Raw genomic sequence first — 16,927 nt, 5'->3', positions numbered from 1 at the left:
TGACGATCGCATGTCGAGTTCTGCAATAAAAGATAGATGTACTCGAAAAAGAAATCGAAAAGGAAATATCGAACCGGGATGCTTCGATTACCTACTTGAACGCAATCAACCGAAGTTGTTGCCGGTTCCAAGTCTTGAAATGATATTTGACCTGTCGCAATTATGTCAAGGACTAGGTACATATGTATCAAGTACCGATGTACAAGCATTGTATCTTATCGCATTCTTATCTTAGACTTTAAAGGCACCCTTGCAGCTGTCAAGCCGTGTTTATCAATAAATCGAATGGCCCAAGCTTCTTAAATATACTTAGTTACACATGTGATAGCAATGGAATTCCAGTCTCACATCTCACGTCTTACATCAAACCAGTAATACAACATTATTCGACGTGGATCCTTTCTATCCAAACAATAAGCAATAGGACTGCATTCAAAACCACAGCACAATGAGAAGTTGAGAACATGGCCGCCCGCAACGCCATAACCCTAATCCAGAAGTCCAAGTCTTCCTCGCCCGAGATACTGCAGCTGCGATGTCACATACGACCCGGCGCAAGCAAGGTGCGGGAGGGAGTTGCCACCGTCACAGATGAGTCCATCGAGCTATGCGTAGCCGCTCCGCCGCAGGACGGCAAGGCAAACAAGGCCGTTATTGAGATATTAAGCGAGGTAAGTAATATCGAGATTACTTATATGTATGTTGTATCATATCCCTTTCCTGTAGATATGCAGTGCAGGTAGGTAGCTTATGAGCCTTCTTGGGCTGCTATGTTCTTCAGACTGTAGTATAGTCTCCTTCATACATCGATATAGAACGTGTTGTACTTCATAGGTAAGACTTCATCTAACAGCACATCTCCAGATCCTAGGCGTCCCAAAATCGGACTTGCAGATCACTCATGGGATGAAAAACAGGGATAAGACCATTAGTGTCGCGAGCGCCTGTTTCCGGCGCGGCAAGGACGGGGAGAGCGATGAGGACCTCGTAGCTATGGTAAAGCAGAAGCTCCTCAGCCAGGAAGTATCGTAAACGCAAGCTGCAGCAAAGGCTTCGAAAAGACAAGCATTTGACAGTATGATTCGTGCCCCAGCCTCAAATAATGTAGAATGCCTAAACTCCATGCCTATGTCATAGTACCGAGTGTATACCAACAAACCATAACAGCCGAAATAGCTGAGAACACCAAAGTTCACAATGTCTCCTATAACAGGTACCTACCTAGGTACCTATTAGAATTCCATCGCTTCGCTCTCCTCCCTCTCGCGCTTAATCTTCGGATCCCGCTCATCTTTCATGAGCGCCAGCACGAAGCTCCGGAAATACTCGACATAAGGCCGCAAGCTCGTCTTCTCCCAGTCTTGAAGGTTCTTCACCTTGTCATCAGAGCCATCCTCCCCGGCATCAGCCTTCCACGTGTCGATCTCCTCTAGTAATCCCTGTACCGTCGGCACTCCGAGCGGGTCGAAGTCCTCCAGCTTCCGCGTGTCGATCGGTACACACACTCGTCCCGTGCCGGGGTGTACAACGAACGGTGATTTAAGTAAATGGTTTAGTTTCTTGCTGACCTCGATATCGAGGCGCGGGTAGGTGTACTCGAGAACTATGTCTTGCTTGGCATCCAGCAGCGCTTTCGTATCAAGGTTCTTACTACCGCTCCCTGAACGGGCGAGCGAGTCGATATCGGCCCATTTCGAAGTGCTCGCACGTCCAGGCGAAGAGTCCCATTTCTTTCGTAAGCTATCATTTAATGCTTTATCAGGGAGCAGGGAAAGGAGATGTTCTGCCCGTTCCGGCGATGCCCATGGGTCTTGTGCCTCTAGGACGTCTTCTTGGAAATGAGGCGCCAGAATATTTAAACTCCGACTGCAGGGAAAGTGTTAGTAGATGCTCTCATTATAGTTTCGAAGAAGGATAGAAGTAGACATACCTTAGATGCGGGTGTAGTGGCCGCCATACATTAACCTTCTTCCCACTCTGCGCACCACCACGGATTACTTCGAGGTATCCCGCAATAGCCCTACGCTTCTGGTCGTCCATCGTCCGCGCCTTTTTATCGCATACCCAAGCGTGCGCACCTCTTCGTCCTGAGTAAACCCACATGATGTGTTTGAACCCAAAGTCATCACGTAGGGCCACATCCACTACTTTGATGGCCATAGTGATGAATTGCCAACAGCGATTACATATGTTCGCCTTATCGCAGCACGTTCGGATGTCATCGTAGTCTGTTAAATCGATATCGAAGCACAACTCTTTAGACAGCGGCTTAAACGAGTTTAAATTCCGCAACGTCTTGCGGTCACGAGGGTTTGTGGTGTATACGGGTCCGATTTCGAAACGGGACGGTAACAGACGTAGTACGTCTTTTCGAAGTCTACAGTAGACATGATGAGCTGCAGTGTGGAAGATGGGGATAAATCGAAATTGAAAGCTACTCACAAGTCGGCACTAGGAAAGGAGTTATATCGCGAATATATATCACCCTGTAAAGTGAAAGCAAATTCGCGATGACCAAAGTCGTTGGTAGGAGTCGGGCTATGATTAAGCCACTGGAACAGATAACGCCAAGGGAAGAATCGTTGGTAGAACATGCGCATGATCTCAGGGTCAGAAGCTTTCATAGACACGGCCCCATTACTGCATTATCTGTTAAAACACGTGCTCCTCCAGTCAGGGTGATTCGACTATCTCACATGGGCGATGCTGGAGCCTCGGGGGAGCTCGAGAACTTATTTTCGCCCGGCCGTGAACTAGGGAATTCATCGTCCGAGTCTACATCCGCAAATAGTTCATCTAGCTTGACGTCTTTTTGGTCCTCCTCTTTTACGGGAACTGACAATGCATCTGTTTCCGCCATAGTAATATCATTGTCGGTATCTTGACTCTCGTCAGTTCTAGTAGGGGCGTCGGCCATGGTCTCTTCGACGGTGGGATTTTGGTTATCGGTCTCGGGCGATATTGAGTGAGGCATTTTAGTAGAATTAATTTGACGAGACTTTATAAATTTAATTCAATACGGTCATTATTCTAATCAACAATGTTAGGTGTCTAATAAGGATATAGATTGACAGGTGGAGGGGCAAGTTTAATTGTTTAACTAATTGTTTAATTGAAAGATTAGAAGTAAGCGCGTCAAGACGCGTCTTCGTGTTAATCGCATAACGCGTACCAACTTAAAGTGCTAACATCTAAAACTAAAACCCCCGCCAATAGCATAGAACATTCCCAAGCTCGGAACATTCAAGCTCAATCAAAAATCACAACGTACCTACACGTCACCCAAGTTACTTAGGTACTTGAGGTAATAAGTTTGCAATTTTACTGTTCTATTCTCATTATGGCTCGATCTATGTTCAGAATAGAAGAACCCTATGCCAAATTCTTACTATGACTGCCGATAGCAGCTCGCTACTAATCATCCCATGCATATATTTCAACGCAATCCTGAACCCCTTATGAACCCCCTGGCATTACCCCGCATGAGCCCAAACCATATCCTCGTAGGATTCATGATTACCCCCAAAGCTAATGTGGTGATGCCGAGGGCGGCGGGAAGTCCCAGGCAGGAACCCCGTCGCTTAGTATAGCATACTGTTGGTGCCGTAAGGTATTTCAGCGTGAGGATAAAAAGGGCGTCGGCCCAACTCGTCTCACATGGTATTATGATGGCATTATGATGGCATTATGATGGCATTATGATGGCATTATGATTATGTCCATCACTCATCGTCGTCGTCTTCTTCCTCGTCGCTTTCTTCGTCGGCGTTTTCAAGCCACTCAACTAGTGCCTGGCATTTTTCCCGTACCTCCGACATCAAGCCGTCCTCCTTACCCCTATCGTCTTCCCACCAACCTAGGATACCCTCTTCTTCGAGGATATCAAGATCGTACATCTGCTGCAGCATAGCAGCAAGGAGGTTGCCAGTTTTGGCAACTTCAACAAATCTGGAACTACTCACGCACGCTTTCTGCACCGCCAGCGCGAATTCGACTTGTTCTGATACGGAATGATCACCAACGCCAACCTCTAAGACGAAATTCGTAGCACCCTCTCGTGAGGTGAGTACCTGCTTAGCAGCTTTTGACGGTTCCAAAGCATCATTCTCGGAATTTATAAGCTCGACCGCGCGACGAACGAAGGCCGTCGCAACCGCCTTCCTCATAGCGGCATCAGACGCATTGTTGGCAAGTCGTAGTGACATGAACTCAAGTTTCTCTGATTCAAAGTTACCCGATATCCCGCGGAGAACATCCAGCAGCCCATGAACAGCGTCTGAGTGAAAGGAGGAAAATGTCTGGCCTCCTGAATCATCGGAAGCGAAGGAGGAAAGTCGCGATCTCGAGGTGGGGTGACTAGCGCTGGGCGATATTGGACCCGACCCATCGTCAGACAAATCATCGTCATCCGCGAGTGTCGAGACAGAAGAATCGGAGAGGTCAAGATCTTCGAGAGAGTATATAAGTGATTTTTGCAATCTCGACGGATCATCAACATCTGTCTCATCATCTTCGAGATCCTCAAAGAGTGCCCCCTTGCCACCAGAACCAACGAATTCGGGCTGTGCCGATACGAGCTGTCCACCACAAGAAAGAAGGGATAACATCGTAGCAGGCTTGACGTCCGTACCATCACCCAAGTGAACCCCAAACGATACCAGCACGCCTTCATGGATGAAGGCTTTCTTACCCAACACTACTCTCTCAGCTATAATCGCATGTTCTACTACAGCCTCATCATTAACCGTAGTATCATCCCATATGAAGCTGTTAGTAATTCGGACGTTGCTACCAATTTTGCAGTTTCGGCCAATGATGCTGTTTTGTATAACGCTCCCGGACCCAACATGAGTCTCCTTTCCGAGGACTGAATCGAATACTTCGCTTCCAGACTCAATTTCGACATCATCCTCCTGATACACACTGTCGCCTTGTGATTGATAAGAGTGACCCGGTAGGAGATTGCATTCAGGTGTAAATGGATAGGTCCAGCCACTCAATATGTCCCGACTAATCGCATCGTACATCTGAAGGTTCTTAGCACGCGCGCTGTAGCCCTCGTTAACAATTTCGGTGTGGATCATCTTCCCGTTCAGCTCCCAGTCCTTCAGTACGCCATGGAGAAAGTTGGCCCGGGGGAGTTCGTAGTCGAAACTTTCGGACCATAAGGCGAGCACATCTGGTGTACATATGTCAATCTCGGCATCAATCAGGTCTGTCCGGGCTTCTGCTTCGCGGTTCTCAAGTATGCTAGGATCGAGGGTAACGTAGCGATCAGTCTGTAAGGGGTGTATCTCTTCGTAGTGTAAGCATCGCTTGGCGTTCGGGTCGATTATAAATGCCGGCGTTAGCCCCTTGGTCTTAGTATTGTGCTCTCCTTCACCAGCTTCTCGCAGCACCAGAGTCATACACGAGTCTCGATTCGCTTCCCGGCGAGCCCTGTGCGCTGCCAAAGCTGCATCAAGGGAAATATTGGAAACAAGATCCCCATGTACCAGTACGAAGTCCCCTCCAATGATGTTGCGCTTGTCTAGATCTCGAAGAAAATCGCCGATAGACCTAGCATCGGCAACACGGATAAATTCGAGGCTAGAGAACGGACAGGACCTTGAGTTAGGGGACCATCTCGAGTCGTGGACGTATCGCTCGATCTGATCATGATGGGCTCCACAGTATATAAAGACTTCCTGCACGCCGTTCATGGCGAGGAACTCGAGGGTGTACTCGATGAGAGGTATATTGGCAAGTGGGAGGAGACACTGCCGGACGTAGTTAACAATCAGAAACAAGCAAAACTAGTAGAATATACATACTCTTGGCCTCTCTACAGAAAATGGGAGGAACCTGGTCTGAAAGGAATCTGCTATGAGCTAGATAGGCAGAAGCGCATGTACCGTGTTAGCCCTATGATAGCTCTCATCAATGCCCCGCGATGCTTGGGAAATACATACCACCGCTTGAAGAACATCTTCTCTCTTGTCTTCAGCTCCTGGCTTGCTTGATTTTTTTCCTTTTGTCGCGGCACCGCCTCGCGCGGCTTTATTTTGCGACATGGCAGTTCAATTCGCGCTGTTGTCGGAGATTTTGTGATGGTGAACTTGGAAGTGCTCATGTCGGTTTTAATTTTTGGAAAATGAGTCAAAGGTTGATGGAGGGGCAGCTACGCTTGTACTGGTTATCATGATACTCCACTATATAGCATTATCTGGTTATATTTATTCATAAATGCGGATATTCAGCATTAATCGTCATAACGCATTTCACACTTCGCTAAGAGCTTACTCGGCTTATTCCAGTTCCGTTTGACTATCATCTTGAATATAATGATGACTTGAAATATACCTAACATTGAAGGTAAGGTATACAGGTACCTAACTTTGCTCGCAATTAACCTTTCCTACTACACAACTGAAGCGTGACCTATCGAGACTCTTCCGTCTTCCCCAGGGACCAGCTGAAGAGCATACCGAAGCAGTCTAACTTGATGATTTCCACTCAACATATACCTTGTTCGAACGAAATCTTCCAGTTAGATATACTTTAACCGTTAGGTTAATATCTACCTATGCACCTATATAGTTTAAATAGGTATAAAGATATTGAGAACACAATTAACTTCGCTGAAACCTAAGTGCGTTGCTTGAATACATAGCAAGCAATATTAAGGTACGAAGTACGATGATGTTAGATCCTAGTTATCAGCGCGGCATCTCTGGACCGTCCTATCAACCAATACGTGCCTTTGTACGGATTAGATGTTAGAGTTTACCTTCCAATAGCCAACTTCTAAGTTAGGATGCGAAAAAGCTACATGATAAGACACGCCGCAAAACGTATGTGGTTACATGTATTGCTGCTGATCAGCGTGATTATATATGTGTGCATACCTAGGTAGCATACATATACCTAGGTTACATATGTCCAGGTGTATAGTCCACCATGGATCAGGGACGGTCTAGGCCAGGCGACGCAGGGGACCAACAGTAAGAGTGGGCCAGGGTGGAATGACTGCCGTGCAACAGACAACGGTCTAGGCTGGAATTCTAGAATCCAGACCTCAAATCAAACTTCGTCAGCTAACCCCTGGCCGCAGACGCAGCCCGACCGTTACTTCATGCGGCTTGCATGCCTACATACATATGTAGGCGCATGTGATATGTGTCATGTATGTATGTACGTAGGGTACTGACATGTTCTAAGGTCTCGATTAGGGTCTCGATCTTGTAGACCTAGCTCAGATAGGAGATGTAGCTAAGCTAGACTTGGGATTCGCCCGCGTTCTTGTTGCCAGCTTATGAATAAGTGGCCTCATCTGTTTCGTATCGAACCCTTCCTGCCGAGCCTGCCGAGCCTACCGACGTATGTACATATATTCCCATCAGCCCTATGCTCTCTCATGAAACCCGGTTAGATCTAAAATCAAGTCGCATTTACTGACCCCTTGTAAGCCGAAGTATGGGGTCGTACGTATAAATCACGTTTTATATCTCCAAGTAGGTCTAGCCGTATGTGATCTGCTTCAGTCCGCGTATGAGGCGTTCTAACCGTTGAGGATCTCGTCGTCAACTACACGAGTAAGGTATATATATCCGGGGAAATTGTAACGCAAACACATAAAGAACAAGGTTCAGGGGAGTCAGTCTGTACCAAAGCTTTCGTAGTGTACTTCCAGGGGCTCTCCCCATGTTTCCCAAAGGCTAGACCGCAAAAGTAGCATTAATAAGATCTTCCTATTAGTCCATAGGGGTCTCGTTCTTTAAGATCGGGCGTCTAGATCAGCAGATCATGTCACCACGTGCAGGGAAATAGGGACGGGGCCCTTCTAAAGCCAAGTGGATTTATTACCTCCTTCCATGGTATTGGCAGCAAATACTTACATAAATTCGATCGCATTCTAGGCTGAGCCAGGCGTTGTCCATCATAATATATTTGTTGAAGATCAGCTAATGTTCTTTTATTTTCTCGTAACGTTCGATTGTTTGCTGTCATAAGTTAATGAAGTTTGTCCGCGTACACACATATGTATGGGAATACTAAAAACTCACCTAAGATACTATCACATATGAGTTCACATAAAACGGTTAATACCAGCGGAAGCCCGGGATGACTCCATAATTTGGGTTTGCTTTTCGTACCTTTTAATGTTCAATTCCTTAAAGTTTAAACCCCGCTTGTTTTCCTATCTCAACATATAGGTAATAGGTAAGTGCATGGGGAAGTATCTATAATGTTCCTTCTAGATTTTCATTCTTTCCATTCCTATATGTGCCACTCCTCCGGTATTATTCGCGGGTTCCTGCCTTTAGATCCAAGAAGCCACCGGCAGTGTCAGACCATTATAACTTTGTCAGCAGACTGCAAGTGCAAACTTTAAACAAACACAAAGGGCAAGCACTCTGGCCCTGAAAAAGACAAGGAGGCAGGTACAAACGATCCCAGTTCAACATGTTTCACTCGCATTGGATTTGCGCCGTCTTATTCCTTCGCTCAACAACCTAAACGCCACTTTTGATTTCAACACCCATCTTACAGAAGAAAAAAATACTTTACTGACACGATGATATTAGCGATATTATATAGTGTTTGCCTATGCAGATACTGATGCGTATGGATCAAAGAATGTTTCATTATTCTTCTACGCTTTATCCTTGAATCATTCATTGGACCTCGCTACCTTTCAAGAGGTAGAAACCCTCGTCCATGACCCCTCCGTCATCTAGGTAAAGAGGTACCCAAGCTCAGAGATACATGTAACTTTACTTTTGGACCCTAGGGCCGAAGCAAATTTGAGATGTTGAACATGACCAGTTCTCACATGACTTTCGTACAGAAAAAGGCATGGGCTCATGCTATCCAAACATCATGGAACCCCCCGACATGCCCAATCTAGCCTCAAACAAACCACTCTCCGACATTCTCCTCCATCTTTCCCAGGAGCCATCTCTTGGCAACCTGTTACTAATACACATGCAACCACGTTCTAGAAACATTCAAGGGGTATTCCCTGATCTATCACGGAGCTCTATTCCACTCCGATTGCGGCAAACAGACTTGACACGGCAACCAGCCAGATGCTTCCCATGCATAAGATATGTAGCGATACCGACGCCAATGGCACCTCGTTTCTTTGACACACCGACGACCGTATTTCAGTGGGCCCGGTAGCAGAAAGACCAAAATATGCTGGGAATATATACAAGTTGGAATCAAGATATCGATGGGAAATTACCAAGGGGGCGGTTATTGGTTATAATTCGTCTGTGACGCGTACAGTCGCTGTCGCTTCTCCGGGGGCCCTTCCGAGCGCTGCATACCGTCAGGCATCCTTTGCGGAGGGGGTACGCCCATCTGAGGTATCATCGTATTCGCATACTGCGGTTTCTGAGTCCCGCCTGGCGTTAATACCATCTGCGAACCGCTACCTGCGCCGAGATACCCTTGGTCCTGGGCCATTGTCGGCGAAGCATGCGGTATCTGACCCGGGGAATGCCACGAAGCACTCGTGGCTGGCGATTGTATCGGGGTAGTATCAAACTTCCCGACGGGGCCAGACGAAGCCGCCGATAATGGCGCCATTCCCATACCCTGATTTGAATACGGACCAGGTGTCGGTGGCTGACCTGGAGCTCCATTTGGATATATCGAGTCCATCATACTCTCCGGAGGGGGATTCCGCAAGAAATTGGCAAGATGCTTTCTGAGCTTACCGATCATTCCCTCCTTGGTGAATGGTTTGGCAAGCACGTCTCGCATACCTGGGCACGAAGTTAGTATCCAAGCAACGAAAGTATAAGGTCAAAAGTGGATTCTACTCACCCCAGTGGAAGTACGTCTCGAGGTCCTGCTGGTTGATGTTGGAAGTCATGGCAATAATTGGCGTATTGGGCTGTACTTCGCGGATCATGGCAGTTGCCGAGACACCGTCCAGCTGCGGCATGATGATATCCATAAAAATGAGGTCGTAGTAATGCTGTTTCGCATTGACTTTGTTCACAGCCTCGAGACCATCGCGCTGCATCGAACTGTTAGCCAAACACGCACTGCTACACGAGTCGAAAGCTACAACTACGTACTGCAATCTCTACACCACAGTCATACTGGGCAAGGAATTTAGAGCCGATTCGAGAACATGTTCTATCATCTTCCACGAGAAGGACGACCGGTTTCTTAGACCCCCAAGGCGAACCACCTTGCGATGCAGCTCCCGGAGGGGTTTGAGAGTGCATAGCCGGGCCGTTAAATTCGTGACCAGGGCCCATCGCATTGTCCTGTACCGGCCGATTATACGGAAGGTTGTTAATATGCTCGGCGGCGAAGGGGTCTATACCTACTGTTTGACCAACGGGGTATACAAGATGCCGCATGTCATTCAGAGGGTCATGCAGGAATGGATTTACACCACCTACGCCAGGCGGTCCCATCATCCCCGAAGATCCAGCGGATTCGGGAGAACCGCCTACTTGGTGTAATTGAACAGACATTCGATTCAGATCCCGGTCTGCAACATGATCTACCTGGAGGCTGTTTAGAATATCGCGGGCTCGGCGTAGCTCGAGAGGCGACTCGGAGCCGTCTGACAAGAGATTAGAGGTGTTTGAAGAATATCCGCCTGCTGAGTGACCTGGATTTCGAGTGTCTTTCCTCTCCTGTTCGGCCTTGTTTAAATGGTTGATGAGTTCGTTGTGCACCTGGTTTTGCGCGCGGACTAGCTTCTGTAGGTGAAGTATTTCATCTACGAAGATCTTATTCGCATTCACAATCTCGTGATAGGATTCTTGAAGTTGCTGGACCTGCTGCTGTGTCGCGGCCAGCGTCTCGCTAAGAACAAGGACTTGTTGGTTAGAAACCCCGAACTGCTCCTCCGCGGCCTGAGCCTTCCTAGGTGCCGGGGCTTTTCGTCGGATATTATCGAGGTTGTCTTTCCTATCAGCCCGAAACTCGGGATGTTTGAATTCCCACGCCTATATACGCCGTTAGTATCTCCCGAGCCAGTATCTACACCGAGGAAGGCAAGTATTACAGATGCGCCATATGGGGATTGTCCATTCTCTTCATTATGCCGCACTTTATGGAAGTCGTATTTATTAAGTTGTCGAACAAAACTCGCAAAGTTGCTATGCTTGAAATGTTTTGGTAGTATAGTCTTGGTAAATTTCTCATTCTACAAGCTAGACGTTAATATCAACAACAAACGACATGAATTAGAAACCGCGTATTTACCTCGAGAACGACAAAGCTGTCGCCTTCGTTGCCCCACCTGACTACCTCACTGTAGGCTGGATCCTCTAGCATCCTACAATAAAAACATACACGGTCAGTACAGAGTAACAGAAGGTTGAGGCCGCCCGGTAACTTTGTAGAAGAAGACGCGAATTACTTGTATAGTTTGCGAACCTGGAGTTGGGTAGGTTAGCGGGTTGGATATGCGACAGTCGGCAACAATGCAGACTCGAATATGAGACCATGATTGTCAAAACTCACAAAGTCGCTCGAGTTATTACCTGCGCCCTGCGCCACGGCGGCCATGTCGGCTTCGGGCATGTTGGGCGATTGGGCGATTGGCCTGAAGCCCAGTTGGCAATGATGATGTCTTCAGCTGGTAAAATATATGGCCGGGCGCGCGTTAAAATGGATGGTCTCGTATTTGACGTTGGGAAGAAGCTCGGACGGTGGCACGGCGAGGACGAGGTTGACGACGGTGCAACCTGATCTGGAACGACAGCTGCTCTACGGTTTACGTACTGGTTTTCGTGTTCGTGGTTTGTGGTTTGTGGTTCGTGATTCGTGATGTTGGAATATTTCCCCTCTGGGGTTTGGTTGTGTCGAGCTGTTGGAGGTTGTGATGGTATGCGCTGTCCGTTATATCTGTATCTCCAAGTACCGTACAGACACGCAATCCACACGATAACAATAGCCGACTCTTTGCAGTCAGTCGCCTTTTCCGCGGGTGTTGATATTCCGGCAATAGACTATGCCAAGGACAATGCAGCAGACGACCAGCTAATTGTCAGTGTCTTCGTTTGGTGCTGAACAAGTACTGAGGATGGTGTCCGCCTATAGAATTAGGTTGTGTCACTCAATTGGCGGGAAAGGTTTCTAGGACTCGATATGAAATACCAAAAAAAAACCCAAAAAACCATGACGAGCTGACCCGAACTGGGAAACGTTTAAAGACTATGGAGAATGAATTGAATGGATGGATGAGGTGGGTGGGTGGAATTCGGGTACACCTCTTTTTTTTTGGGGCTGCCTGGCTAGGCTAGCTTTGCGAGGTTACAGTAATAATAAAAAAATAAAAAAGAGAATGCTTCAATTCATACTTCGTACATAATACATACATAATATGGGCGTGTCCTGGCAGAAATTCTGGCAGCGAAGAGGTGGACTGGTGGATAAGACGGGACTAGGTATTTCGTCGTGTAAGTGCACATACCACACTCAAAAAGAGAGAGAGAAAGATAATAATAAGATGGTATTATAAGATGGTATTATGGCTGACGGCAGCTCGGGGGTGTGAGCCAAGGGGTAGCTCTTCTTGTTTTTTTGGAGGTTTTTTTTCTTTCTTTCTTTCCTCTCTAGGTACTCTACGGGAAATATCCTAGGCAGAGCGTGACGGCATAAGGTCATTTTCATCCAACCTGGAAAGTCATTCATGGTCTACTATTGAACGAAGTACATAGTGTGGACCCCTGCCACCATCTTCTTGGTACCTCTGTACTACTTCCCTTACAGGCTAAGTTGATCCTTCATCTTTTCTTTCTATTATCTATTAGTTATCCCCTATTTTACCTATTTTACCTATTTCACCTATTTCTCTTCTCCGCTATCCGCCATGCCTCTACGTATGTATGTACGCTCTGTTGTTAATTTGCGAGTTCGCAGCATGTCGCAACGACTGCAACAACCGCAACGGTCCTTATTCACTCAGTACATAGGTAGAAACAGGACGGTCATATCATATATAGTATTGTGCAATACTGCATACGTCGTGCATACATACGGAAGGGCTGCCATGCTGCTGCGGGGAAATTCTGTCGAATCAACATGGATGGGCCAACGGGATGCCAATGACTACGAACAAAGACACATGTGTTGTTATGTAGGATATGCCCAATGACATGGAGAAATAAGAAAGGAGAAGGCAGTTTGTTCCGTATTATCATGGGTATACAGTATGATCGGTTCCCATGTATTGTATTGTATTGTATTTATTGTACATACGCTACCGGCGATATCTTAACAATACCTAGGATAGCAGTAACAAACCAACTAGCATTAGATCTAACCAACTCCCTCTTTAGTTGAGTTTAGTTCGTTATGAAAGCGGCAAATTTCTGTAACTATTCTTTAAATTTTACTCTAATAAGTGAGCAAATATTTAAAAAGTCAAGGATGCGACCAGATTATATGTAGGTAATAAACTTCAATAAAGGAGATGCCTTGTTCTACCTAAGTCTTTTTTATTATTTTTATTTTTTATTATTGATAATACAATAGGTAATGTTACGATACGTTTGCGAGTCACGAGTAGCACGACTCGTACTCCCTCAATCCTCCTCATAGGGGCTGGGTTACCTATGTTATGATATGCCATGCCATGCTATGCCATGCTATGCTACTATGTCACCATAAGATGACAGCGTTACAGCTACCATCAACCTACTCGCCTGCATCAGATGGATTCTTTTCCTAGTTCAATACTTTCTTTCTTTCAAATCCTCAACACCAAAGAAGCAGGTGTATGTACAGAAACAGCCTGCTATTTACAAAGGTTACCTACCTACCTACCTAGGTACCCAAGGCATCCAGGTAATACATTACCCGACCTGAACAGCCTCGGCCTAAAAGATTCCGGCGTGAGACGTGAAAAGTACCTAACACACGCTCCCGTCTTTGCCTATTTAGCCAATCATCAATTTTCAGCTGCTCCTGTGTAGGTAAATGTAGATATTGCATGTCCTACCAAGTCAGAAAAGAAAAGAAGCGCGCTAGCTTTGCGACATTCACTGATTGAGGGGTCTATTATTGGCTTCGCAGTCGAATCAGAATATTTACGGGGTTAAGACCGACAATCTACTTACACGATAGACAAGTCTCGACAACATTTTGCCTCTCTCTGCTAGAGGGACCTTCTGGAATTCCAGCTGAAATCAAGCGTTCCGTCCCGTCCCGTCATATTTTGGGGACAAACAGAGCCGGTCCAGAAACACCAGCGGCTTGGGTCCAGGAACGTGGTCTTTAGAGCGTCCGGCCGGCATTACCGTAGCTGGGTGATGCTATGGCGTATTTTGCATAGTACGGGCTTGGTACTACCCACAATGCAAAAGATGACGGGCGCCATCCTAGATCGATATATCTGCTGAAAAATAGATGCGTAAATTTCTTATCAGGCATAGGTAGTTAAGCTGACAAGATAAACTGCCCGTATACTTGGATACATTGATTTTTAAAGATACGATGCTTTATCTTCGTCTTCATCGAAGGAACTAGTCGGGGATAACGCCGGTCATAGCATTAGGGGGGCCATATCTCAGTAAGGAAGGCTAGCAATGCCCGGGACTCGGCCGATACCCAATATCTCTTAAGAGTAGAGACATACCTAAACCACAGCGGAAAGAATATCTTGTATATATTTTCTGCTCGTCTTCATTCCAATAGGTTAGGTAGGTATCAGAGCATCCGGTCCTAGACATAGATAAGCCTAGATTTGCTTCTCCATGTTTTACTTCACATATGTAAGCTAGGGAAAGACGTGGCTTAACCTGCTAGTTCGTCCTGGCGAGAGGGAGAGGGAGAAGGAGAGTGAGAAAGAAAGAAAAAAAACGACGTCGATCATAGGAAAAAGCTACGCTTCCACCCCGGCTGCCCGCCAAGCTGGATCGCAACCCCGAAAACTGCAAGTGATCGACAGCTAATACCGCGATAAGCACGAAAATCGCAACACCAGTTTATCAGCACGTCACATAGACAGACATATTTACCGCAAACCAATCCCGAGCTATTGTAAGCGCTGTCTCGGGTTACCTATGCCTTGGTTCCAGGGAGGAACGGGGGGCGACTCGCGAGCGGAATTACCGCTACAATTGCTGCTAAGAAGATGAGAGGCGGCGAGCGGCTGAAGGCTTCCGGGAAAGGCTTATTTTAATTGATAGTCCGTCTCCTTGATCGTTTGTGGGATGGTCCTCTCCTGGTGGAATGATCCGTCCTTATGGGAGGCGATAGTGTAGAGTGGGAGAACTAAGAACTGGCCAGTCGGATTACTTTGCTCTTTCTAGGTACCCGCGTAATACATGGACCTAGGTATGTAGTAGTGTATATCCGCAGGTCGAGGCGAAGAAGCCAGGTATTTGACTCCGTCAGCAAGTCAGTCAGTCAGCAGCAGCAGCAGCAGCAGCTACTGCGGTAAGACCCAAAGACATGATTTCTCTCACCCGCGTTCCATTGCTTCGGCCAATAGTTGGTCCAATCGCTTTACCCCGATCTGATCCTGTGGTTGAGATCCAGAGATCTACTAATCCAGATCCGTCATCCGGGGGAATCTTCAATAATAAAATAACCCTGACTGACCGACTGACTGACTGACGACTGACTTACGCCATAATAAAAATCAAGGTATTCCTGTATTATGCGAGAAAGTAAAAAAGCAAAATACATACCGTATCTCGCGGTGAAGTTACTTATTCTTACGATAGATAGATAGATAGATGTTAAGCTCAATAACGCATTCCTCCGTATAGACAATTCTGTACTACATTAACTTGTTCACCTTTTAGGGGTTCGAAGACCCCTGTTGGCCGTTGCACAGCGGTTCTATAAAGTATTCAAAATAAACAACAAATCACTCTTATTCCACAACTGCACGTAACTGAATAACATCCCGGACAATAACTACATATACGCAGCCATTGATTTATCACCACCAATGCTTTAACCAGCATACATAGTAATAGCTCTACAGCTCTATGTGCTTTCGGGTTTCCCACTGACTTATACCGAATTTATAAATAACCCCCCCTTGTTTAAGCTTATGTCTTGCATTCGAAGCCGCATCGGCAATAGTCAAGTCCTCCCATCACGCTTTTTGAAGTGTTAGTAGTACGGACACCAAGCTCCGTTCTCGAGAAGCGGGCGACGGTGTTGTAAGGCAGGTAATCTCAGATACCCATTCACTTTTGTATAACCGACGCATCTCGCCACGCTATTCATAGAACAACCTCTGCAACCGCAATATATTTGCTTGCCGAGTAAGCGAGAAGACCCTAGGTTCACGCTTTAAATAGCGTCTCTCCCCTCCCGTCCCCTAGAATTCCTCACCGCGCCAACCTCTCTTTATCCCGGAAACATGGCTCCATCGCGAGGAAACGGGCCTGGGAGACGAGCGCCCGCTTACCCTCGTAGCTACCTAGGTAGGTAATTTTATATAGACTTTCATGCAGGGAAACGTGCTCTTCTCCGCCCTGGGGGAGCTATTGAATCAATCACAGGTGAGGGTGAGGTGGGAAATATAGACGGGAAGAGAGAGAGAGCAAGTATCCAAATTAGCCGGTGCGCCAAATCCTTGCCGCGACACGCCATATCCGCTACCCGCCATCCGCCGTCCCGCGGAGAGGAGAGAGAGAGGGAAAGAAAGAGCGAGCACGAGGCGATAGTTCGTCTGTATCTAAATACACAGGCGCATGCTTGCGCGAGCGAACGCTACCCTACCCTAGATAAAATATATTGCCCTCCTATGCTCACATACTACCGTGTCTGAAAATAGCTTGCAGCGAGCCAGCATGCATACATAGGTGCATAGTATACATACAACCATACTCGTCTGCATGGGCTCGAAAGCAACCGCAACCCACCGCCCACAACCGATGGGCTCGGGAGCAATAGCCTAGAAAGGGGATACCTTAAGGGTCCTTCCGAAGTGGGCTTCCCCTGT

General features: G+C 46.8%; 4 protein-coding genes across 4 annotated transcripts; 1 reads left to right on the top strand and 3 right to left on the bottom strand.

Annotated features, from left to right (window-relative positions):
• Positions 1 to 464: 464 nt before the first annotated feature.
• Positions 465 to 1,032, top strand: F4817DRAFT_318062 (YggU-like protein; the record flags this gene model as incomplete). The annotated part of the gene is made up of 2 exons (XM_049300886.1): positions 465 to 671; positions 865 to 1,032. 2 exons carry the CDS (start codon positions 465 to 467, stop codon positions 1,030 to 1,032), a joined length of 375 nt encoding a protein of 124 aa, XP_049156872.1.
• On the bottom strand, positions 988 to 3,199 carry F4817DRAFT_190155 (prim-pol domain-containing protein). Its single transcript, XM_049298456.1, has 4 exons — positions 2,697 to 3,199; positions 2,443 to 2,640; positions 1,931 to 2,377; positions 988 to 1,866 (listed from the first exon to the last, which is right to left on the bottom strand). The coding sequence occupies exons 1-4, from the start codon at positions 2,972 to 2,974 to the stop codon at positions 1,233 to 1,235; spliced, it is 1,557 nt and encodes a 518-aa protein (XP_049156871.1). The 5' UTR covers positions 2,975 to 3,199; the 3' UTR covers positions 988 to 1,232.
• Positions 3,083 to 6,190, bottom strand: F4817DRAFT_344404 (nucleotide-diphospho-sugar transferase). The gene is made up of 3 exons (XM_049304142.1): positions 5,952 to 6,190; positions 5,814 to 5,870; positions 3,083 to 5,759 (listed from the first exon to the last, which is right to left on the bottom strand). The coding sequence occupies exons 1-3, from the start codon at positions 6,051 to 6,053 to the stop codon at positions 3,723 to 3,725; spliced, it is 2,196 nt and encodes a 731-aa protein (XP_049156870.1). The 5' UTR covers positions 6,054 to 6,190; the 3' UTR covers positions 3,083 to 3,722.
• Positions 6,191 to 9,202: 3,012 nt separating this feature from the next.
• F4817DRAFT_189996 (HSF-type DNA-binding-domain-containing protein) lies at positions 9,203 to 11,664 on the bottom strand. The gene is made up of 7 exons (XM_049298455.1): positions 11,482 to 11,664; positions 11,378 to 11,394; positions 11,221 to 11,293; positions 11,021 to 11,161; positions 10,074 to 10,961; positions 9,817 to 10,012; positions 9,203 to 9,755 (listed from the first exon to the last, which is right to left on the bottom strand). Exons 1-7 carry the CDS (start codon positions 11,539 to 11,541, stop codon positions 9,241 to 9,243), a joined length of 1,890 nt encoding a protein of 629 aa, XP_049156869.1. The 5' UTR covers positions 11,542 to 11,664; the 3' UTR covers positions 9,203 to 9,240.
• Between the last annotated feature and the right edge of the window lie 5,263 nt (positions 11,665 to 16,927).

This window comes from Daldinia loculata (genome assembly GCF_022478755.1).
Source record: "Daldinia loculata strain CBS 113971 unplaced genomic scaffold F4817scaffold_42, whole genome shotgun sequence".
Lineage (NCBI taxonomy): Eukaryota > Fungi > Ascomycota > Sordariomycetes > Xylariales > Hypoxylaceae > Daldinia > Daldinia loculata.
The sequence above is the reverse complement of the archived record's forward strand: the minus strand, read 5'-3'. Positions and strand labels throughout refer to the sequence as shown.